This window comes from Manis pentadactyla, chromosome 11 (genome assembly GCF_030020395.1).
Source record: "Manis pentadactyla isolate mManPen7 chromosome 11, mManPen7.hap1, whole genome shotgun sequence".
In the NCBI taxonomy this organism is placed as follows: Eukaryota; Metazoa; Chordata; class Mammalia; order Pholidota; family Manidae; genus Manis; species Manis pentadactyla.
Genome location: NC_080029.1, coordinates 124778982 through 124802434, shown reverse-complemented (window position 1 = coordinate 124802434; position 23453 = coordinate 124778982). Strand labels below are relative to the sequence as shown.

General features: G+C 43.6%; 2 protein-coding genes across 5 annotated transcripts; one reads left to right on the top strand and one right to left on the bottom strand.

Annotated features, from left to right (window-relative positions):
• Positions 1-7305: 7305 nt before the first annotated feature.
• IMP4 (IMP U3 small nucleolar ribonucleoprotein 4) lies at positions 7306-17641 on the bottom strand. 4 transcript variants are annotated; one of them, XM_036907582.2, is made up of 9 exons: positions 17145-17641; positions 16927-17035; positions 9216-9299; positions 8396-8505; positions 8185-8317; positions 7943-8081; positions 7766-7860; positions 7576-7649; positions 7306-7494 (listed from the first exon to the last, which is right to left on the bottom strand). In XM_036907582.2, the coding sequence occupies exons 1-8, from the start codon at positions 17145-17147 to the stop codon at positions 7606-7608; spliced, it is 717 nt and encodes a 238-aa protein (XP_036763477.2). In that variant the 5' UTR covers positions 17148-17641; the 3' UTR covers positions 7306-7494; positions 7576-7605. The 4 variants fall into 4 exon arrangements, with proteins under 4 accessions (XP_036763477.2, XP_057345003.1, XP_036763474.2 ...); XM_057489020.1 differs by having other exon boundaries at positions 7601-7649; XM_036907579.2 differs by having other exon boundaries at positions 7943-8097; positions 17145-17578.
• On the top strand, positions 17634-21909 carry CCDC115 (coiled-coil domain containing 115). Its single transcript, XM_036907583.2, has 5 exons — positions 17634-17952; positions 18028-18131; positions 18219-18301; positions 18908-19039; positions 20879-21909. Exons 1-5 carry the CDS (start codon positions 17779-17781, stop codon positions 20989-20991), a joined length of 606 nt encoding a protein of 201 aa, XP_036763478.1. The 5' UTR covers positions 17634-17778; the 3' UTR covers positions 20992-21909.
• Positions 21910-23453: the final 1544 nt, after the last annotated feature.

The following is a 23453-nucleotide window of genomic DNA, read 5'->3' as shown; positions in this document are numbered from 1 at the left end:
TGTGCAGGCATTAAGAAGGAGGTGGATTCACCTGTACTACATATCCTAGACAATCTAGGAGGTATCCTAAAGAGACTATGGAAGGGAAACACAGCAAATTTCAGTATGCTGTACAGAGCATGATTCCTTTTGGGTTAAAAAAATATCATGAGTAGAAAATGTCTGGTCAGATTTTTTTTAAAGTCAATAGTCAATAGCCTCTGGAGAAGTTACCATAGAAATTCAAAGCATTGTAAAAGAATTCTATGAAAAATTATATGCCAATAAGTTGGACAACCTAGAAATTCCCAGAAACATACAATCTTCCAAGACTGACCCATGAAGAAACAAAATCTGAACAGACCAATTACTAGTAACAAAAATGAACTGGTAATCAAAAGCTCCCAACAAACAAAAGTCTAGGACCAGATTGCTTCGTGCGTGAATGCTACCAAACATTCAAACATTAGCTAATACCTATCCTTAAAGAATTCCAAAAAGCAGAAGAGGAGGGAATACTTCCAAACTCATTCTATGAGGTCAGTATTATTTTAATAACAAAAACACAACAACAACAAAAAAACCCTACAGACCAATATCCCTGATGAGTACAGATGCAAAAATCCTCAACAGAATATTAGCAAATCAAATTCAAAAATACGTCAAAAGGATCACCCATCACAACCAAGTGGGATTTATTCTAGGGATGCAAGGATGGTACAATATTCATAAATCGATGGGGCACACGACATTAATGAAAGAAAGGGCAAAAACCATATGATCATCTCAATCAATGCTGAGAAAACTTTTGACAAAATTCAACATCCATTCTTGATTAAAACTCTCAACAAAGTGGGTATATAGGGGACGTACCTCAACATAATAAAGGCACATACAACATACCCACAGCCAACATCACTGAAAGCTTTTCCTTTAAGTTCAGAAACAAGACAAGGATGCCCACTCTCACCACTTTCATCCAACATAGTATGAAAGTCCTAACCACAGCAGTCAGACAAGAAAAAGAAATAAAAGTCATCCACACTGGCAAGGAAGAAGTAAAATTATTTGCAGATGACATGATACTATATAAAGAAAACCCTAAAGACTTCAACAAAAAACTGTTAGAACTAATAATTTCATTCAGTCAAGTTGTAGGACACAAAATCAATACACAAAAATCTGCTGAATTCCAATATACTAACAATGAACCAGAAAGAGAAATCAGGAAAACAACTCCATTTACAACTGCATTAAAAATAATAAAATACCTAGGAATAAACCTAACCAGGGTGAAAGGCCTGTACTCTGAAAACTATTAAGGCACTGATAAGAAAAACTGAAGAAGACACAAATAAATGGAAATATCTCCAATGCCCACGGATAAGCATTGTCAAAATGGCCATGGTGCCCAAAGCAATTTACAGATTCAATGCAATCCCTATCAAAATATCAATGGTAATTTTCAATGAACTAGAATAAATAATCTTAAAATTTTTATGGAACCACAAAAGACCCTGAGTAGCCAAAGCAATCTTGAGAACAAAGACCAAAGCTGGGAGTATCATACTTCCTGATTTCAAACTATAATACAAAGCTAGTGATTAAAACATGGCACTGCCACAAGAACAGACCTATAGATCAATGAAACAGAATAGAGAGCCCAGATATAAACCCAGCCAGATATGGACAGTTAACGTATGACAAAGGAGCTATGAATATACAATGGGGAAAAGACAGTCTCTTCAAAAAATGATGCTGTGAAAACTGGATGTGTAAGACAATGACACCAGATCACTGTCTTACATCATACATGCAAGTAAACTTGACACAGATTAAATACCTAAATGTAAGACAAGAAAACATTAAACTCCTTTTATTGATTTTGCTATTGTTAATGTATAATTACTTGAAAAACATTATCGTTACTAGACTACCCCTATTATCGAGTCCCCACCATATGCCCCAATACAGTCACTGTCCATCAGCATAGTAAGATGCTATAGATCATTACTTGTCTTCCCTGTGTTATACTGCCTTTCCCGTGTCCCCTCTGCCCCCACTACATTGAAACCATAAAACTCTTAAAAGAAAGAAACATAGGCAAGAATCGCATAAACAATCAATATGAGACATTTCTTTATGGACACATTTCCACAGGCAAAGGAAATAAAAGGAAAAATGAACAAGTGGGACCACATCAAACTAATAAGCTTCTGCAAAGCAAAGGAAACCTTCAACAAAACAGAAAGGCAACATACTCTGTGGGAGAATGTGTTTGCAAATGACATATCTGATAAGGGGCTGATATCCAAACTATATAAAGAACTTATACAACTCAAAACCCAAATAATCCCATTAAAAAATGGGCAGAGGACCTGAAGACATATTTTTCTGAAGACATACAGAAGGCTAACAAACACATGAAAGGATGCTCAACATGACTAATCATCAGGGAAATGCAAATCAAAACCACAATGAGATATCATCTCTTACAAGTCAGAATGGCTACTATCCATAAGACAAGAAATAAAGAAGTATTGGTGAGGATGTGAATAAAAGGAAACCTTCCTACACTGTTGGTGAGAATATAAATTGGTCCAACCACTGTGGAAAACGATATGGAGGTTCCTCAAAAAACTAAAAAGAGAAATACCGTATGACTCAGCAATTCCCATATGACTTCTGGGAATTCACCCAAAGGAAACAAAATCAATAATTCAAAAGGATATATGCACCCTATGTTCACTGCAGCATTATTTGTAACAGCCAAGATATGGAAGCAACCCAAATGCCCCTAGATAGACGAATGGATAAAGAAAACATGGTATAATACACAATGGAGTATTACTCAGCTATATAAAAGGAAAGTGTGTTATATGTGAAAACACAGATGGACCTGAAGGGTATTATGTTAAGTGAATACACCTTGCAGAGAAAGACAAATACATATGATTTTATTTATAAGTGGAATCTAAAAATAAAACAGAAGAAAAGAAATAGATCCATAAATATGGGCAACAGTTGGTTACTACAGGGAGGTGAGTAGGAAGATGGATGAAATAGGTGAAGGGACTAAAGCAATACAAACTGTAAATTGTAAAATAAGTTAGTCCTAAGAATGGAAGTACAACATATAGAAAATAACTAGTAATATTGCAGTACCTTAGTATGGTAGCAGGGGGAACTACTTACTTTGCCAAGCATCTAGTAATATATAATCATTAAGTCACTATGCTGTACATCTGAAATCAACATAGTATTGTACATCATCAATCTTATTCCAATTAAAAAAAAGTTTCAAAAAAGTCAATTGTCTCTGAGAGAAGGGCTGGATCATTACAGGTACAGGAAGGAGGAAGGTTTATTTTTCGCTGTGTGCCCTCTGTATGTTTTTTAACATGACGATGTGTTGTTTCTACAATTTAAGAGGTATCACTATTAGAGAAATATTTGCAACATCTTTAAGACTCTTGAAAGCCAACGGAGAAAATCAGTGTCTCCCTGCATTCCAAAGAATGGGCAGAGAACCCAGAAGGTAACTCACAAGGGGTCAACGTCTACTCACAGGAGCACTATAGAGTAGTCTCCCCGTCCCTGGATCGCCAGTGCACCCACCCCCTCCCACAAAGCACAGCTGTGTTCACTCTTCTAGAGATAATGCAGTCCATTCATCAGCACCTGGCCATCCCTATTCTGCACACTGGTACCATAACACACATGGCATCTCACCATACTTCTTTAACACCCTATATCTTCAGGTTTTTTCCAATGGCCTGTGATCCATCCACTCTGTGCCTGCATCCTGCTTATGTAAATGCAATCCTGTTGATGGACATCCAAACTGTTTCCCTGCTTTTGCTGCTACAAAAAGCATCCTTGCACAGTTACTACTGTGCCATGCTGGCAGTGTGAATGTCAGGCACATTCCTGAAGGTTTACTTGACTAGAGACTAGGTACACATTAATATGTATCTTCAAAGTTCTGCACCTATTACAAAGTCCATTCCCCCTTTACCAACCACATTCAGACATTTTGACCTTTGCCAATCTGGTAAGATATAAATGGTCTTAATACCAACTTTCTGATAGGAAATATCAAAAGGCTTAGACTTGAACATCTCACTGGATTATTTCTAGGAATGTACCCTAAAGGAAGAATAAAGGATGGTGGGCAAAATGTTCACTGCAGCCAATTTGGTGGACCTAACCCAAAATGCACTTCATTGTTGTGTTTAAATTTTTACTTTTTTGTGTAAGTGAAAATGAATACATTCTCTACCCTAAAAATTACAAATTCATACATGTGGAATATATTTCTCCATCACCTCCTGGACCTAATTCTCAATGGCTTTCAGACTCCATTAATGGTTGGCATGTCTCCCTCTAGATTTTTTTATTTAAAGATTTTAAATAACTTATAACAAATACAAAAGCTGCTTTAGCAACTACAGAAGGCATTTGTAATTATTTTCCTTTAATTCTTTACATGAAAAATTTAGAACACACATTAAAGTGGAAAGACTATAACAAAACTCATTTGTATCACCTAAATATGACAGTATTTTGCTTCAGCTACTTTTTGCACTTCTGCAGAAGCATTTTCAAGAAGTACCTGGCTAATATTTCACCCCCAAATACTTCACCCTGTCTCTTAAAAACTAAAGACATTTTCTAAAGTAACACCACTGCCAGGTCAACCAAAAAGATTAACTGTAATTTTGTTAAAACTTCTGTAACTTTTTATTTTGAAATAATGTCGTTTATACAAAAGTTGAAAAAACAGGGCACAGATCTCCCATACACCTCAACTTGTATTTCCCACTTGTTAATATTCCTGAATATTGAGAAGAATCCTAAAACTGGAGCATCAGGTGCAGACATGGTGCAGGGCTTCCCCCAAGCACAACAGCCCTCTGTTCCGCCACTGCTGTCCAGCCTGGGAAGGTGCTCACACTGAACACCAAAGCCCAGGCCTGCCTTATGTCCATTTTGTCCTTTGCATTTCAAGATTACACAAGTACTAACTGATCTCTTCTAGGGTAGTCTAACAAAAGATGCACAAATATCCCTTTAGCGTTGTACCGCCCCTCAAATCCAAGGATCCCCATGAGCCTTCAGGACATTATCTGTGTAATACCCCAGGTGCTACAGTGGACATTTCCCCCAACTTCTCTCTTTAATTACCGTCATTACATAGCCTCATTTTACAAACTCCCTTGCTCTAACACCCAGGCAAAGCTGTGCCCAAACTGTCTCCAGTGGCATCCCAGAGACCACTTCTGACCCTAGAAAGCCGACTCAAAAGAGTAGGACATTTTAAATGCTAAAAAAACTTGCTGCACTTTACCCACGGGTTCTTCCACCAGCATGGTATCAGGGTCATTTCTCCCAAGTGTCACCAACATTAGATACTACCCACCCCCAGTGGCTTACACACAGCTGATGAGCAAAATGCAGACCTGTCCTTCATAAAGCCCTCCACTGCTGGTGAGCCTGAGTGTGCTGGGTTCTCTGACCAACCTGAATTACTCAAAGGCTTCTTTACTGCAGTGGAGACCACAGTGGAGTTTAAATGGTTTGCATCTTGCTTATCTTCTGTCTGACCCTGGCTAAGAGCTGGCCCACAGCACCAAACTCTGCACTGAGACTTCTGTGCTTACATTATCCAAAAATAAATCACTAGTGAACAAGGGTGTGCCCTGCACTTGGTAAACAGTAAACACAGCCATACCTCATGATGCTCACATGGGAGGATGCTGAGTGAGCAGGAAGCATCCTCACCCTGCCTGAGTTTGCATGAGGTGTAAGGGATACACAAAACATGTCTACTGAAGGTGAGGCATGGGCACATGCAGTTGGATGAATTGTGGCCTCCAAAAGTTATGTCCACAGACTAGTGTCTGGGAAACCATGATTGTGATTTGGAAAAAGAGTCTTTGCAGATGTGATTAAGCTCAGAATCTTGAAATGAAAAAGTCATCCTGGATTTTCTGATGGGCTATAAATCCAATGACAAGTGTCCTTATAAGAGACATACAGTAGAGGGAGGCTATGTGAAGACAAAGGCAGAGACTATCTTGACGCAGTCACAAGCCAAGAACACCAGAGCTGGCAGCCACCAGACACTGGAAGAAGGGGTTGGGGATGGAGCTGACGCTTTTATCTTAGAGTTCTTGCCTCGGGAACCATGAGAGAATATCTGTGGTTTTAAGCCACTCAGCTTATGGCAATTTGTCATGGAACCAGAGGAAACTAATACATTGTATTATTTTTACTTTTGTACATATATTGGAATTTCCATAACTTACAATCTTAATAGTGTACTCACTTGTGAAGTAAGGCTGTGACAAGCTGGGAGGGGTCCTGGAAGGCCCTGCAGAAGGAACTGAATTCACCTAGGGGCCAGAAGCTAAAGACATCCCATGAAGTCCTACCTCTTGCTCTTCTTAAATGCCATGGCCCAGTAGGTCCCCTGCTCTCCCTCAAGACCCATTTACTGGCAGGGCTCCCAGTAATGTAACCCTTATGAGCAATGTCCACCTCAAACTCTCCTGCTGCTTTGGGCCATCCTGTAGCTCTTAGGCAACCGCATAGGCCTCCATCACTCTCCACTTCCACATCTGACTTGTTTCTTCATAGACTTTGCATGAGTTTGCATGAGGTGTAAGGGATACACAAATGTACACCCCTGGTGGGATGGATTTCTTTCTTACTATCATCACTCCACTCCATGTCAATTTGTGTGCAGTCTGTAAGGTTTTGACACCCATTCCTTGTAAAGCCAGAGTCCTTGGTTACAAACTTGGAGTGGGCAGAGAGGAAGGGCAAAGGGAATGAATATGGAAGGCTAGACAAGATCCCTACCTCTCCTGGGCAGCAATGCCTCCCATCCACCATGTGACCTCAGACAAACCCCTCCCTGATGGGAGGTGGAGAGGCGTGCAGCAGGTGGTACACTATGTCCCCAATGAATAGAGCAGTGTGTGCCAGGTGGGTGGAGGGATCCTGCTGAGCACTGAGTGGGTCCCACCCTCCTCCATTCAGTCCTGAGCAAACATGATGTGCCCCACTACCGGGCCCACGCCCAGTGATGGGCTCTCATCGGGCCTCTGACTCCCAGGAGACGGCAACACCACAGCTGCCAAGGGTAACACCAAAGCCTCCGCAGTGCTAAGGGGCAAGCCGGCATGCCAGGCCAGCCTTGTTCTAGATCCAAGGATGTTCCAGATCTGTCAAGTCCCCACCTAAGGATACCCCATGGTCATCGTCCTTCACACTCAGCCAGACAGTGGGCCTGTCCCAACCACTCAGGAGCAAACAGAGCACGTGGCACACAGACTTTATTCTGACCCCTCCCCACCTCCCAGGTCCAGGTTCACATCCTGACTGGCGAGTGGGCTCACTCAGCACTTAGGAAGACCCTCTTTCGTGCAGTGTTGGTATAGGGGTGCCAGCGCCACTCCACATCTGCTGTGGCCTCCTGTTCCAGCGTGCCCAGGCGAATCATGTACACTGGGAGAGTAGACAGAATGTTGTCACCTACACAGCCAGCATTTCCCAACAGCAAGACATGGTATAAAGCCCCTAACTCACACTTCAGCTCAAAGCGGGGCCCAACCTCAGTTAGCTCCACACTTCGGTGATTGTTCTTCCTGTACACATGGTGCCTGGATCAAGGGGCACATGGCAGGGGTGAGGAGAGGCAGGAAGCAGCTGCGGGTGAACAAACAGTGCAGGGACACAAATGTCAGAACACCCACTATGGCCCAGCGTACACACCCACCTGAAGGAGATGTAGTCATCCTGGTTTGCAAAGGTGATAACCCGGTGGCTGTCATCTTTGGGCACAGGGAACAGGTAACGGAGTATATCAGAGACCTAGGGCAAAGGGAAGGAGACTGGCAAATGCCAAGCCTGCCACCCCCTCCCCCCAGCCCTCACCCCATGGCCCCAGACTCACCCGCTTGCCCAGGCGGGAGGAGAAGCCATGCAGGATGAGATGAGGCTTGGCCTCTGACATGGTGCCCAGGTTGGGGATGTCATGCCGCATGACCACGTTGCAGAGTGTGAAGTAAGCAGTGGGACCGAAAGGCAAGTGGCTGACAATAAGCCCCACTGGCAGGGCCAGGCAGGCTGTCAGAGACCCTGTCTGCTCTCAGACAGCCAAATATGCCGACACCCCGACCCTCCCACCAGCCTTACCAGGTGTGCCTCGGTGCTCATGGACAACCAGCAGGTCAGTGACCCCATTGGCTTTGCAGGCTCGCACTAGTGCCCCAACCTCATGCCGGCCACGGTTCATGCGCTGGGCACCTGGGAACACCAACTTCAGCTCCTGCACATGAGCACACACCCATTAGGGCTGGAGCCAATGGGGCCTTCAAATCTCCCCCTCACGCCCCACTATTGGTACCTTTGCAAACATCTTAAGGCGGGAACTGGGGTCTCGGGAGGTAGTAATCATGACCTTGGGATCTTCAACCCCTGCCCATCGATATTCATCGTCCATGTGGTTGGTCACACCTGTCAGAAGCATGAGACTCAAGAATGTGGCAGTGCTTGGGAAGTGAAATGCTAATGTAGGGGTGGCTAATTGTGTCTAACAGCACTGTCTTGACAATTCCCCCAGTAATGGAAACGCTCCACACCCATAATAAGCAACAGCATGGTCCCCGGCCACACTGGCTCTAAGCAAAAGCGCAATGGAAGAACTGAATTTTCACATTTGATTTAGCTATAGTCCAATTCAGCTGTGTTCATCTCGTGGGGCTAGTGACTATGTTAGCATAAGTCCAGATTCTGTTAAGGTCAAAGTTAACAGACTCTTTTCCCTCGTAATAATTATAGCGTTTGCGATTCCTTTCACATTTCTTAAATAAGGCAATGAATGAAATATTTGAGTGCCATGAAGTGCTGGGAGCTGGGGATATGGCAGTGAACAAAATGGACACCTGTCCTACCCGGCAGAGCTCACATTCTGGGGAAAGAACAATTAATTGACAAAGCGAAGCCAAGAGTAATGGAGAGATGCTGTATTGTGTCATATAAATGGAACTGGAAGCACTTGAGAAGAGCTCTCAGGTGCTGTGTGTGCAGAGCTGTGAGGGCACATATGAGGGGACCAGGAGCAGGAGCCATGAAGCCTTTCCTCAAGAGTGTCTGAGCAATGACTTGGAAGCCAGTAGGCCGAAGGGACAAGGAGAGGAGCTGGCCCACAGTGTAGGGAAGGTCACCTTCACCGCCGGCATCATCAAACTCCAGGGACCCCTGTAATGCCAGAGCCTCCCTGCGCAACTCAGTTGGAATCAGACGGTTCTCTGTGGGGAGAAGACAGAGGGGCTGAGTAAGACACATGCATGAAATTCTCAGTTTATGCAACGCTGTGGCATATAAAACTGTAAAACCTTGATAGAAAATATGTGTTTTACACAATTCTGAGCAGAGAATTGATACATGATTATCGGGGTGAGGGAGGGATGACAAACCAATTTAGTTTCATTTACATGCCAATCTGTTAATAGTGGTTAAAAAAGACTTCATTCCCGAGTCTCATGGCTGAGGGCTTTCTAAAATAATCACAAGTATGCATTGCTTTTAAAGTTAGGAAAAAAAATTTTTAATAATAAACAGATTGCTTTTTCTGTATGAGGGTGGACCAGAAACCCTGAAACCCTCAGACAACACAACTGCTAACCGTGATGCCCTGGGTCAGAGATTTCCTCTGTGAACTAAAGGAAGACCTGGTAGAGGGGCCAGGCTGTGGCCATGCACATTTCCGAGTACACAGCTGAACATGAGCATGCCCTTAGATGTAGCACTTATCTCCAATATGCCCTAGAGAAACTCTTTGCACACCTGAAAGAGAATGTTCATAGTAGCAGTGCTGTTCCTAAGTGCCCTAAACTAAATATAAAAACAATCTCAACCCCAAGCACAGGGAAATGGATAAGGACCCTGTGGAATAGTCACCTGAAGGAGCTTCCACTACACTCAATGGATCTTAGAAACAATGCATAACAAAAACATAAAGTTGCAGAACCTAATAGTACCTTTAAAACTAAAAACCGGACAGATTAAAGATGGCGGTGTGAGAGGAGAGACACAGGCTTCTTCCTAAAAATGGATACAATTACAAAATATAGTTGGCGCAACTAATCGATGGTGGGGTCAGACTGCACACACCTGGAGAAAAGAGCAGACCTCACCGAACGGGGTAACGTACCAGAGCTGTGGCCCAGCAGGACAAGAGCCCTTCCCACATCCCCACTCACTGGCAGGAGGGAGAAAAACAGAGCAGGGAGGGAGTGGAAGGCCTGGGACTGCTGAATACCTAGCTCCGGAGATCTGCGCTGGGAGCACAAACCTACATTTCATGGTGCTTTCATGAGACTTGCATGACTACCGGGTTGGAAAGTTAACACAGGCGGAGTTCCTGGGGAGACTGGGATTCTGGCCACTTGTGGAAAGCAGGGATCCACATCCAGCTGCCCTTGGACAAAAACTTACACCTGTGTGACCGGCCCACTGGCTCAGGCAGTGGAGACAAGCACAGCAGCCGGGAGGCGGGGAACAGCTCTTTCCTCCCCCCAGACACCAATACCGCTACCCTGTGACCCCCGACATTGCTTCAGGGGCTGAGCAGCTCCAGAATAGAGCTTCTGGACACTAGAGGGCGCCATATACAAACATGAAATGCCAAAGGAACATTGTCCAGAGTAAAATTGTTAATACAACTCCCGAGAAAGATTTAAACGATATGGACCTCGTGACTCTTCCTGAAAGGGAGTTCAAGATAAAAATCATCAACATTCTAATGGAGGTACGGAAAGACATCCAAGCACTCAGGAATGAATTCAGGTCAGAGATCCAATCGTTGAAGAGCACGATGGAGGGGATTAAAAGCAGGTTGGATACGGTGGAGGAGACAATAAATGAAATAGAAACTAGAGAAGAGGAACACAAAGAAGCTGAGGCACAGTGAGAATAAACGATCTCTAAGAATGAAAGAATATTGAGAGAACTGTGTGACTAATCCAAAAGGAACAATATTGGCATTATAGGGATACCAGAAGAAGAAGGGAAAGAGAAAGGGATAGAAAGTGTCTTGGAGGAGGTAGTTGCTGAAAACTTCTCCAATCTGGGGAAGGAGATAGTCTCTCAGGCCATGGAGATCCACAGATCCCCCAGCACAGGGGACCCAAGGAAGACAACACCAAGACACATAGTAATTAAAATGGGAAAGATCAAGGATGAGGACAGACTATTAAAAGCAGCCAGAGACAGAAATAAGATCACATACAAAGGAAAGCCCATCAGGCTAACATCAGACTTCTCAGCAGAAACCATACAGGCCAGAAGGGACGGGCATGATGTATTTAATGCCATGAAGCAGAAGGGCCTGGAACCAAGATTACTTTATCCGGCAAGATTATCATTTAAATTTGAAGGAGGGATTAAACAATTCCCAGATAAGCAAAAGCTGAAAGAATTTACCTCCCAAAAAACAATCTCTACAGTCTATTTTGGAGGGACTGCTATAGATGGAAGTGTTCTAAGGTTGAATAGCTGTCACCAGAGGTAATAAAACCACAGCAAAAGATGTAGAACAGCTAATTACGATGCAAATGCAAAATTAAATTAACTATCCCCAAAGTCAATCAAGGGACAGACAAAAAGTACAGAATTTGATACCTAACACATAAAAAATGGAGGAGGAAGAAAAAGGAGGAGAAATAGAAAAGAACCTTTAGATTGTGTTTGTAACAGCATAATAAGTGAGTTATGTTAGACTCTTAGATAGTAAGGAAAGTAACCTGGAACCTTTGGTAACCATGAATCTAAAGCGTGAAATGGCAATAAGTATATACCTATCGATGATCACGCTAAATGTGAATGGACTGAATGCACCAATCAAAAGACATAGAGTCACTGAATGGATAAAAAAAGAAGACCCATCTATATGCTGCCTACAAGAGACTCACCTCAAACCCAAAGACATGCACACACTAAAACTCAAGGGATGGAAAAAGATATTTCATGCAAACAATAGGGAGAAAAAAGAAGGTGTTGCAGTACTAGTATCTGACAAAATAGACTTCAAAACAAAGAAGGTAACGAGATAAAGAAGGACGCTACATAATGATAAAGGACTCAGTCCAACAAGAGGATATAACCATTATAAATATATATGCACCCAACACAGGAGCACCAGCATATGTGAAACAAATACTAACAGAACTAAAGGAGGAAATAGAATGCAATGCATTCATTTTAAGGAGACTTCAACACACCATTCACTCCAAAGGACAGATCCACCAGACAGAAAATAAATAAGGACATAGAGGCACTGAACAACACACTAGAACAGATGGACCTAATAGACATCTATAGAACTCTACACTCAAAAGCAACAGGACAAACATTCTTCTCAAGTGCACATGGAACATTCTCCAGAATAGACCACATACTGGGCCACAAAAAGAGCCTCAGTAAATTTCAAAAGATTGAAATTCTACCAACCAACTTTTCAGACTACAAAGGTATAAAACTAGAAATAAATTGTACAAAGAAAGCAAAAAGACTCACAAACACATGGAAGCTTAACAACACGCTCCTAAATAGTCAATGGATCAACGACCAAATTAAAATGGAGATCCAGCAATATATGGAAATAAATTACAACAACACAAAGCCCCAACTTCTGTGGGACGCAGCAAAAGCAGTCTTAAGAGGAAAGTATATAGCAATCCAGGCATATTTAAAGAAGGAAGAACAAACCCAAATGAATAGTCTAATGTCACAATTATCGAAAGAAGAATAAATGAGGCCTAAAGTCAGCAGAAGGAGGGACATAATAAAGAGAAAAATTAATAAAATTGAGAAGAATAAAACAATAGAAAAAAATCAATCAAACCAAGAGCTGGTTCTTTGAGAAAATAAAATAGATAAGCCTCTAGCCAGACTTATTAAGAGAAAAAAAGAGAATCAACACACATCAACAGAATCAGAAACGAGAAAGGAAACATCATGACGGACCCAACAGAAATACAAAGAATTATTAGAGACTACTATGAAAACCTATATGCTAAGAAGCTGGACAACTTCCTAGAAAAATACAACCTTCCAAGACTGACCAAGGAAGAAACACAAAATCTAAACAAACCAATTACCAGCAAAGTAATTGAAGCGGTAATCAAAAAACTACCCAAGGAAAAAAACCCCGGGCCAGATGGATTTACCTCGGAATTTCATTAGACATACAGAGAAGACATAATACTCATTCTCCTTAAAGTTTTCCAAAAAATAGAAGAAAGAGGAGGGAATACTCCCAAACTCATTCTATGAAGCCAACGTCACCCTAATACCAAATCCAGGCAAAGACCCAACCAAAAAAGAAAATTACAGACCAATATCCCCGATGAATGTAGATGCAAAAATACTGAACAAAATATATTGGCAAACCGATTCAAAAATATATCAAAAAGATCATATACCATGACCAAGTGGGATTCATCCCAGGGATGCAAGGATGGTACAACATTCGAAAATCCATCAACATCATCCACCACATAAACAAAAAAGACAAAAACCACGATTGTCTCCACAGATGCTGAAAAAGCATTCGACAAAATTCAACATCTATTCATGATAAAAACTCTCAACAAAATGGGTAAAGAGGGCAGGTACCTCAACCTAATAAAGGCCATATATGATAAACCCACAGCCAACATCATACTGAACAGTGAAAAGCTGAAAGCTTTTTCTCTGAGATCGGGAACAAGACAGGGATTCCCACTCTCCCAACTGTTATTCCACATAGTACTGGAGGTCCTAGCCATGGCAATTAGACCAAACAAAGAAATACAAGGAATCCACATTGGTAAAGAAGAAGTTAACCTGTCACTATTTGCAGATGACATGATATTGTACATAAAAACCCTAAAGACTCCACTCCAAAACTACTAGAACTGATATCGGAATACAGCAAAGTTGCAGGATACAAAATTAACACACAGAAATCCGTGGCTTTCCTATACACTAACAATGAACTGATAGAGAAATCAGGAAAACAATTCCATCCACAACTGCATCAAAAAGAATAAAATACTTAGGAATAAACATTACCAAGGAAGTAAAAGATCTATACCCTGAAAACTATAAGACACTTTTAAGAGAAATTAAAGAGGACACTAACAAATGGAAACTCATCCCATGCTCCTGGCTAGGAAGAATTAGTATCGTCAAAATGGCCATCCTGCCCAAAGAAATATATGGATTTCATGCAATCCCTATCAAATTACCAACAACATTCTTTAACGAACTGGAACAAATAGTTCAAAAATTCATATGGAAACACCAAAGACCCCGAATAGTCAAAGCAATCCTGAGAAGGAAGAATAAAGTGGGGGAGATCTCACTCCCCAACTTCAAGCTATACTACAAAGCCACAGTAATCAAGACAGTTTGGTACTGGCACAAGAACAGAGCCACAGACCAGTGGAACAGAATAGAGACCCCAGATATTAACCCAAATATATATGGTCAATTAATATATAATAAAGGAGCCATGGACATACAATGGGGAAATGACAGTCTCTTCAATAGATGGTGCTGGCAAAACTGGACACCTACATGTAAGAGAATGAAACTGGATCATTGTCTAACCCCATACACAAAAGTAAATTCGAAATGGATCAAAGACCTGAATGTAAGTCATGAAACCATAAAACTCTTAGAAAAAAACATAGGCAAAAATCTCTTGGACATAAACATGAGCAACTTCTTCATGAACATATCTCCCCCGGCAAGGGAAACAAAAGCAAAAATGAACACGTGGGACTATATCAAACTAAAAAGCTTCTGTACAGCAAAGGACACCATCAGTAGAACAAAAATACATCCTACAGTAAGGGATAATATATTCATAAATGACATATCTGATAAGGGGTTGACATCAAAAATATATAAAGAGCCCATGCACCTCAACAAACAAAAACCAAATAATCCAATTAAAAAATGGGCAGAGGACCTGAACAGACACTTCTCCAAAGAAGAAATTCAGATGGCCAACACGCACATGAAAAGATGCTCCACATCGCTTGTCATCAGAGAAATGCAAATTAAAACCACAAGGAGATACCACCTCACACCAGTAAGGATCACTACTATCCAAAAGAGAAACAACAACAAATGTTGGTGAGATTGAGGAGAAAGGGGAACCCTCCTACACTGCTGGTGGGAATGTAAATTAGTTCAACCATTGTGGAAAGCAGTATGGAGGTTCCTCAAAAACCTCAAAATAGAAATATCATTTGACCCAGGAATTCCACTCCTAGGAATTTACCCTAAGAATGCAGCAGCCCAGTTTGAAAAAGCCAGATGCACCCTTTGTTTATTGCAGCACTATTTACAATAGCCAAGAAATGGAAGCAACCTAAGTGTCCATCAATAGATGAATGGATAAAGAAGATGTGGTACACATAGACAATGGAATACTATTCAGCCATAAGAAGAAAACAAATCCTACCATTTGCAACAACATGGATGGAGCTAGAGGGTATTATGCTCAGTGAAATAAGCCAGGTGGAGAAAGACAAGTACCAAATGATTTCACTCATATGTGGAGTATAAGAACAAAGAAAAACTGAAGGAACAAAACAGCAGCGGAATCACAGAACCCAAGAATGGACTAACGGTTACCAAAGGGAAAGGGACTGGGCAGGAGGGGTGGGAAGGGAGGGATAAGGGCAGGGAAAAAGTAAGGGGGGGTCTTACGATTAGCATGTATAATGTGGGGGTGCCATAGGGAGGGATGTGCAACACAGAGAAGACAAGTAGTGAGTCTACAGCATCTTACTATGCTGAGGGACAGTGACTGTAATGGGGTTTTTGGGGGGGACTTGGTGAAGGGGGGAGTCTAGTAACCATAATGTTCATGTAATTGTAGATTAATGATAATAAAATGAATTAAAAAAATATTCACGAAGAATACACTAGAACTGGGCTTTCCAATATAGTTTCCCAAAGCCGTATGTGGCTATTTAAATAGAATATAAATTAATAAAAACTAAGTGGAATTAAAAAAAAAAACTAAAAACCTACCAATATGATTAGGAATACAAACAAGTATGATCTAAGAGTGCATGCGCGTACACATACAAGCAAGCCAATTTTCTTTTTAAACAATATTCAATATTGTGGTTATCTACACTGGAGAAAATATTCCTGAATTTCAATATATTGACCGTTTTTCGTTTCTCAACATGGGAAGATAGGTCACAGGCATTTAACATTATGGTTAACCTAAAGGTATACATACCACAAGTTCTTTGTATGTCTGAAACCTAGGAAAATCGTAGTGATTCTATATTGATGAATCATCAGATTGGAAACAAAGCTCCACCCAGATAAGTACCAACAAAATAGGGATAAATATGTTGCTCCAAATTGGGCATGTGTGACAAACTCTTTATTAGTAGGGCAAATAGAAAGTGGAAAAAATGCTGCAAAGTTAGATTCCTAATCTACAACGCAAACAAAATTAATCTCTACACGGATGAACAGTTTTACAATGCAGGATTATCATAATAGCGCTAAAGACATTCTTATTACCTTGTACTAAAAAAGGCAGCAAGAAAAATCACGGGAGTCAAAATATCTAAAGAACCATGGGAAAACTTTAAATTTGGGAAGAACTGCATACACAGTTAGCAAAAATAATAGGCAAGCTGTAAAATAGGGTACTGCATCATAAATAACAAGTAAGTCATACCATCAAGGGAGGGACATTTGCAAACAATCAGGAAGACCCAACAGGTGAAGAAAATGGCCAGAGAATACTTGAAAAGATGCTGGGTCACACTAACACAAGTGCTAAGTAAACGCGTTTACACTGTATGGTCTTTACAATGACAGGAGCGCGGCGCGGAGGCGGGACAGGCGTACCTTCAAGCGCGCGCCGCACCTTCTCCTTCCTGTCCTGCGCCGCTTGCCACTCCTGCTCGCGGACCTTCCGATACAGGTACTCCCGGCGCAGGCGGGCCTCCCGGCGCAGCTGGGAAACCCCGGCTCCGGTAAGCCTCCCGGCCCCGGTGTTCCCCGACCCGCCGCCAGCCTCCCGCGAGCCCCCACCTCCAGAGCCAGAGCTCAGACGTCCTTCCTACCATCCTGAGCGCTGCTTCCACGTGGGCCCAGGAGAATCGGCCAGCACCGCTGCGCAACGCCCTCAACCAAGGCGGACGAATACGCCTCTCTAGATTTTGCCGCTGCGGCACATGCCCAGCGTTAGCATGGCGGAAGATGGGTCGAGTCGTACGGCGATTGGCCAGTCCGGAGGCGCACGCTCGGTGGAGCCGCCGATAGGCTGGGCTGCCGTTAACAGAGAGGCCCGCCCTTCACCTCACTACCGGCTTAGCTCTGCCGGATCCCCAATTTAAGGTGACGAACCTCTGAAATCAAAACAGTTGGCTGCTCACAAAAGCCAAGCAAAGAAAAAAGCAGGACAACAATTGGCCTGAACGTAGTCTTCTGGAATTAAATTCAAAGCGTCTCCTTTCTTAAAATGGTTGCCACATAGCTACGCCTCCTTCCGTCGCCACAGTGGTAGTTCTACTTTTAAAAAGGCGGACTCGGAACCACCTACAGCTCTGGCCGGCTGCCCGGCTGAGGAACAGGCTGGCCATCCCCAGCACAAACACCGCTCGCGCGGCCGCCCGGAACCTCATCCCCGCGGCGTTTAGGCCCAGTGGGACGCCCTTTCTGAAGGCGGACACGCGCGCCTATTGGCTGTCATGCAGCATGGCGGGCGGTGATTGGGCGGCCTGGGAGGAAGATGACTCCGGCCCTGAGCTTGGTGGTACCATGGCGGCCACGGGCATTCGGGCCGAGCTGGATGCTCTGCTTCTGCAGCTGCTCGAGGACCTGGAGGAACTGGAGGCGAAGCGGGCAGCGCTAAACGCCCGGGTCGAAGAGGTGGGAGCCTGGGGTGGGCGGCTGGAGGGCAGGAGGAGGTAAGCTGAGTTTCACCGCTCTCCTCCCTCTTCCCAGGGCTGGCTGTCCCTCTCCAAAGCTCGCTACGCCATGGGTAACAAATCGGTAGGACCTCTGCAGTATGCCTCCCGCATGCAGCCTCAGGTCCGCTTGTGCACCAGGTGAGGAGCCTTGAATCCTGGAGGAGGTGGGCGGGCAGGATCCAAGCCGGGGCCACTAAACGCCCATTCTCCTTTCTCGGTTCTCAGTGAGGCCCAAGAAGGAATCCAGAAGTTGTGGGTGGTGAGAGCCGGCCGCCAGACCCCAGAGGAGGTGGGGCCCCGGGAGGCAGGTGAGTTCCCCTTCTTCCTCCCGATGTCAAAGACAAAATGCACAGGACAGTTGAGGAGATTATTTTATTAAGGCTGTTGGGACAGAGAGAGCACCCCAGATCAAAAGAATAGAATGTGTCAGCAGGGTTGGGTTTTTGCCTTAGACTTTTGTGGAGAGAAATAGACATTTTACAGGCGAGGTCCTTTACGGATGGGATTGTTTTGCAATTGGGAAGTCTTAGCTGAACAGAAAATGTTTATCTCTGTGTCTAGCTAGTTTCAGGGGACAAACTTATAATTTCAGTTTATTATTCACGAGAGCTGGAGTTGGAGCCTTTCAGCATGTTCAGGTAAATGGAAAGGTCAGTGTGTAGCCTTGTCACTTGTACAAAGGGTATCACCTGATGGTTTTATGAGAGTCATGAGAAAGAGTGGACAGAGACTAATCTGAATCACAAGGGATAGTGTGGTTCTTTGCGGTAAACTGTTTTCCAGAACATAAAAGCTGGAGGGATTTTCCAACTGTCAATATTTAATGGATCCTGATCTCAGATCAATTTCAACATTGTCCTGAAAAGACAAGGCCAGGTGGCAAGATCCCCAACCTCTAGCCTTTTTTATTCTAGCTCTGCGCAGGCGCAAGGGTCTCACCAGGACCCCAGAGCCGGAGCCCTCCCCAGCCCCCCAGGATCCCCTAAACTGGTTTGGAATCCTGGTTCCTCACAGTCTCCGGCAGGCCCAAGCCAGCTTCCAGGAGGGTAAGTGGACACTGCCAGTCAGCCATGTGGCCCTGGGCCAAATACAGACCCTCTATCTACAGGGAGCACTGAGGCACCAGTGCCAGGACCAAGATTAGTCAGCAAAGTATTTTGCAGGTTCTCTCTGTTGCAGACATTTTTTGCAGACCTGCTGTTTTCTTTTTCAGAAAACATTTATTCGTTATAGTGCTCCAGGCTCATGATCGTTCTGGGGGTACAGGAAGAAATGAAAGAAACAAACATCCCTTGTAGAATGTAAATTCTGTTCAGGGGAGAAAGACAGCATGCAAATAAATAAGTATAAATAACATAAACATAAATTTTATTATATATTTTATATATAATACCAGGTATTAAGGACTATTGTGAAGATGGGGCATGGTGGATGGAGTGGGACAGGAGTGGGCTGGGGAGCTGTTTTATGAAGGGTAGCCTGGAAAGGCCTCTCTGAAGAGATGAAGGAGAAAATTTTGTGGGTGATCTGGGGCAACAGTGTTCTAGGCAGAGGGATCAGCCAGGCAAAAGCCCTGAGGCAAGATTGCTTCTAGAGTGGCAGGGGGAGGCCATTGGGCTGGAGTGGAGTTGGTGCAGCAGGGAGTGCAGTAATTGAGGTCAGAGGGGGCTAGGCCCAGTTGATTTTAGGGCTGTGTAGGCCCTGATGAGGACTTTAGGAGTGATGGGGTGGCTCTGAGCAGAGGGTGACAGGAATCCTATGGGTGCTGTGTGGGAATAAACTAGAGCAGAGGGAGGAAGCAAGTACCAGGGAGCAGCCATGCTTAAGATGCAAGCAGAAGCACTGGAGGGCAGGATAAGTGGTGGGAACCTGCATGTTTTGGGAGTAGAAGCCACAGGATTTGTTGGCAGATCATGAGTAAGGGAAGGAGAGGAGCAAAGGATGACTCCATTGTGTACGACCAAAACACCTGCGAGGTTGGAGCTGCCTTCATCTGGTGTGGGAGGGCTGTAGAGCCTCAGTGGAGGGGAAGTTAGGAGTTGGGTGGTGGGTATGTTCCTTGTGCTGTGTGGTAGAGATTTTGAGCAAGTGATTGGGACCATATATCTGATGATTGGAAGAGGCTTGGTCTAGAGAGAGAGATTTGGGAGCCCACCAGATAACACTGGTGTTTAAATTCTCAAGATTCTGACACAGATGCAGCATTAAAGCTGAGATGGGTTAGGATCAGCAGAGGACCCAGGAGTGTGGACAGAAGGTGAGAGAGTAAGGGAAGAAGCCAATTGAGACAGATGTAGCAGTGAGGCAGGAGCAATGACCAGAGAGCAAAGAATCCAAGAAGCCGAGAGGAGAAAGTGTTTTCTGGAGGAAGGACTCAAATATGTGGCCTTCAGTCAGGCGGGTTGAAGACAGGACTGGCCAGTGACTGGGCCATGTGGAGGATCCGGAGGACAAGTGATGCACCAGAGAAATCAGGCGAAAGCCACCTAGAGGTAGACCCAGAGTATGGATCACTCTTGGGGGTGGAGAAACAAAACAGGTGGCAAGAGAGAGGGCAAGAGCAGTGAGGAAGTGATGATGGAGGAAGGAAGGAAATAAGAGCATGAGACAGTGTCATGGTTGTGAATTTTTTGTTCTTGGTAGATGATATAAGGGGGTCAAGTATTCCTTTTTGGGAGGTGACATGTTAGCAAAGACCTGAAGGAGGTGAAGGTGAGTCCAGCAAGGTTCTGGAGTAGTCAATCCAAGCTATACCTGGAGTGTTGTAGGAACAGTGTGGAGGCCAGAGAGGCCTGGGGCCTTTCCAGTCCCTAGGGATATCCAGAGCCCTTGAGACAAGTGTCACACCGCAGATACCATGATAACAATCTCACCTCTTCCTCTAGGCCTGCAACTGGCTATAGACATGGCCAACCTTCAGATCTGCATCATTTGGGGTCGAAGCCAGCTCCAGGAACTACAGGAGAAACTTAAAAACCTGGAGCTTGGGGCTGCCTAACCTGGGATCACAGAGGCAGGACAGCGAGCAGTTCTTCCTGTGGCTGCCTTACCTTGGGCCTTCCTTTTCAGATGGCCCTGCCTCAGCTTATCCTCCCTCCTTAAAATATCTCTGGTCTGCATGTTTCCAACTTTTGTTAGGTATGAAAGTGTGAAGAGGCAAACTGAGTAATGTTGAAAGTCACTATTGTGTAACCACTTCTAGAAGCTTGTGTTTTTCTAGGACACATTCATGTGGGACAGGTGCAAAGCCATTAAGTTAGTTCATATTAGTGAACAGCCAGCACATCATGGATAGATCAGCTGTGGTTTCATTACAGGATGAAATACTGCACACCTAGTGGCAGGGAAGGACAAGAAATAGTGCTTAAGTTTCACTAAATCCTCCAAACAGATTTTAATGAAGAGAAAAATCATACACGGATGAGTCCACATCAATAAAAACACATCTGAGTAGATGGGTAGCCCTTGGCAGGTTTTAACCCAGAAAGTAAAAAAGATATGACTTAGATTTTTAAGGGAACTCTGAGACCTTTCAGGTTTTAAAAACCTGCCTTTATATTTTCAGAAGTGAGACCCAGCCTCTCAATTTGTTTGAAGGGCCAGTTGTATTTCCTGTACTGGGAACTCTGTCCTGCTTCATTTTCTTATTGTTTGTTGATATTTTTAGCAGGAGCTAAGTTTTGTATTTGAGGGAAATTAGTTCTTTGTTCATAACATGAGGTGTAAATGTTTTTTCCCAGTTTGTCTTAACTTTGTTTATGGTGTTCTTTTTTTTAACAATTTTATTGAAAAATAAAATATATTAAACTGTATGACAATTGAACAATTTAATGAATAAGGTGAGAGCTATGATAACTATCACCTAGGTTTTTTTTTTCTTAGTCATTTTTCTAAATAAAGTTGAATTTATCAACCAGTTTTATGATTTCTGGATTTGGGGTCGTAATTGATGTGGTATAAAGGAATTCTCCACTCGTTTCCTCAAAAACCATTGTGGGTTCAGTTGAAGCATTCATCTTTTTTACCATAGGTCCAACACACTGTGATCAACCCCTTACTGCTGATTTGAGATGCCACCTTTTTCTTTCCCTTAATCCCAGTGTATACCTGTAACCATATTTTCGGCTTCCATTATTTCATTGATTTTAACGTCAGTTAAGACAGGCACCTGTTTCAATTCTTGAGTCTTCAACATCTACTTTAGTCACATAGGGAAGATTTGTGGTTGGATTGGGGGAATGTTGAGCTTGAGCTCGTCAGTGAAGCACTCGGAAGGAATCCCCTTGACGAGGAAAAAAACATCCCTTCCCACACATTTTGTTGAATTTCAGAACAAAATCTAGCTATCAAATTAAGTGCCAACCAGTAAGATTTTGAAGCCAAAAAGATAACACGCTTTTCTACGGGAAAGATTCACGTGGAACCCCGGTCCTGGGTGGGGTCCTTTATTTTAGATGTCAGCTGAGGTTGAAAGTCGAGCAATTCCAGCGGGGTCGGCCAGTACCCAGGTGATGTCAGCAAACTGCCCGGACTCCAGTTCCTCGGGAGACTTCCCCGAGCGGGAGTCCCCGCCCACCTCGTGTTCCCACGGCGGGGCAGTCTGGAGAAAAGCGGCGCCTTGAGGCCGGGGCTCGCGCAGGCGCAATCAGAACGGAATTCCACACGTGAGACGCCCTGGACAATAACTGCATTTTGCGGCATGTGGACGCCAAACTGATGAGCGATATATGTGTGTGTGTGTGTGTGTGTATGTATATATATATATATATATATATATATAGACGAGAAACGGTTACTGGATCCTCCTATATGGGCTAGCGGTTAGAATTCTCGGTTCTCACCTAAGTGACCCAGGTTTGACCCCTAGTGTAGGGACAATACCTTCTAGTTTCTTAGTTTTTTTCCTTTCTATGGAATATATTTGCTAGGTAAAAGTCTCAGGCCAAATTGGGCGTTTCTCTCCATTTGACACTGGAGAAGTTGAGTCCCCGGAAGCTCTGGGCCCCATTTTGAACGCTGTTAGTTTACATAACATCATTAGCCAGCTGTTTTCTCTATCAGAAACTTATTAATTATAAAAGATGCTGTGTACAGAATGTGAAAAATATTATAAATGTTTAATATTAAATAATAACATTTAAAATAATTTTGAGTATTATTGTTAAACTCGGCTGCAAAGAGAGCCCCCTGCCAGGCACCTACCACAGCTGGGTGGGAGCGCCCCCTCCCCGCTCCCCCCACCAGAGGAAGAGAGAGCGGAGTGGGGGCGAGTGGACAGGAGGATGGGGAGAGAGGGCGAGTGGGGAAAAGACAGGCGGTGGCGGAGGCTCCAGGGGCTGCTCCTGGGGCTGTCACTGGGTGTTTGTCACAGGTGCAACTGAGTCTCTCCAGAGGTTTAGGATGAAGTACTTAAAGGACTGGAGAGGGCCAGCTGGAAGAGGTCCCTGACATTCTAACTTC

What these genes read in the sequence shown, in the direction of transcription:
- IMP4 (XM_036907579.2), bottom strand. An exon ending in GCCTTAAGATGTTTGCAAAG is followed by an intron (nt 8,318 to 8,395) that starts GTACCAATAGTG and finishes GCTCATGTGCAG; the next exon opens with GAGCTGAAGTTGGTGTTCCC. An exon ending in CCTCCCGCCTGGGCAAGCGG is followed by an intron (nt 7,861 to 7,942) that starts GTGAGTCTGGGG and finishes CCTTTGCCCTAG; the next exon opens with GTCTCTGATATACTCCGTTA.
- CCDC115 (XM_036907583.2), top strand. Translation starts at nt 17,779, where the DNA reads ATGGCGGGCGGTGATTGGGCGGCCTGGGAGGAAGATGACTCCGGCCCT. An exon ending in TAAACGCCCGGGTCGAAGAG is followed by an intron (nt 17,953 to 18,027) that starts GTGGGAGCCTGG and finishes CCCTCTTCCCAG; the next exon opens with GGCTGGCTGTCCCTCTCCAA. An exon ending in CCAAGCCAGCTTCCAGGAGG is followed by an intron (nt 19,040 to 20,878) that starts GTAAGTGGACAC and finishes CTCTTCCTCTAG; the next exon opens with GCCTGCAACTGGCTATAGAC.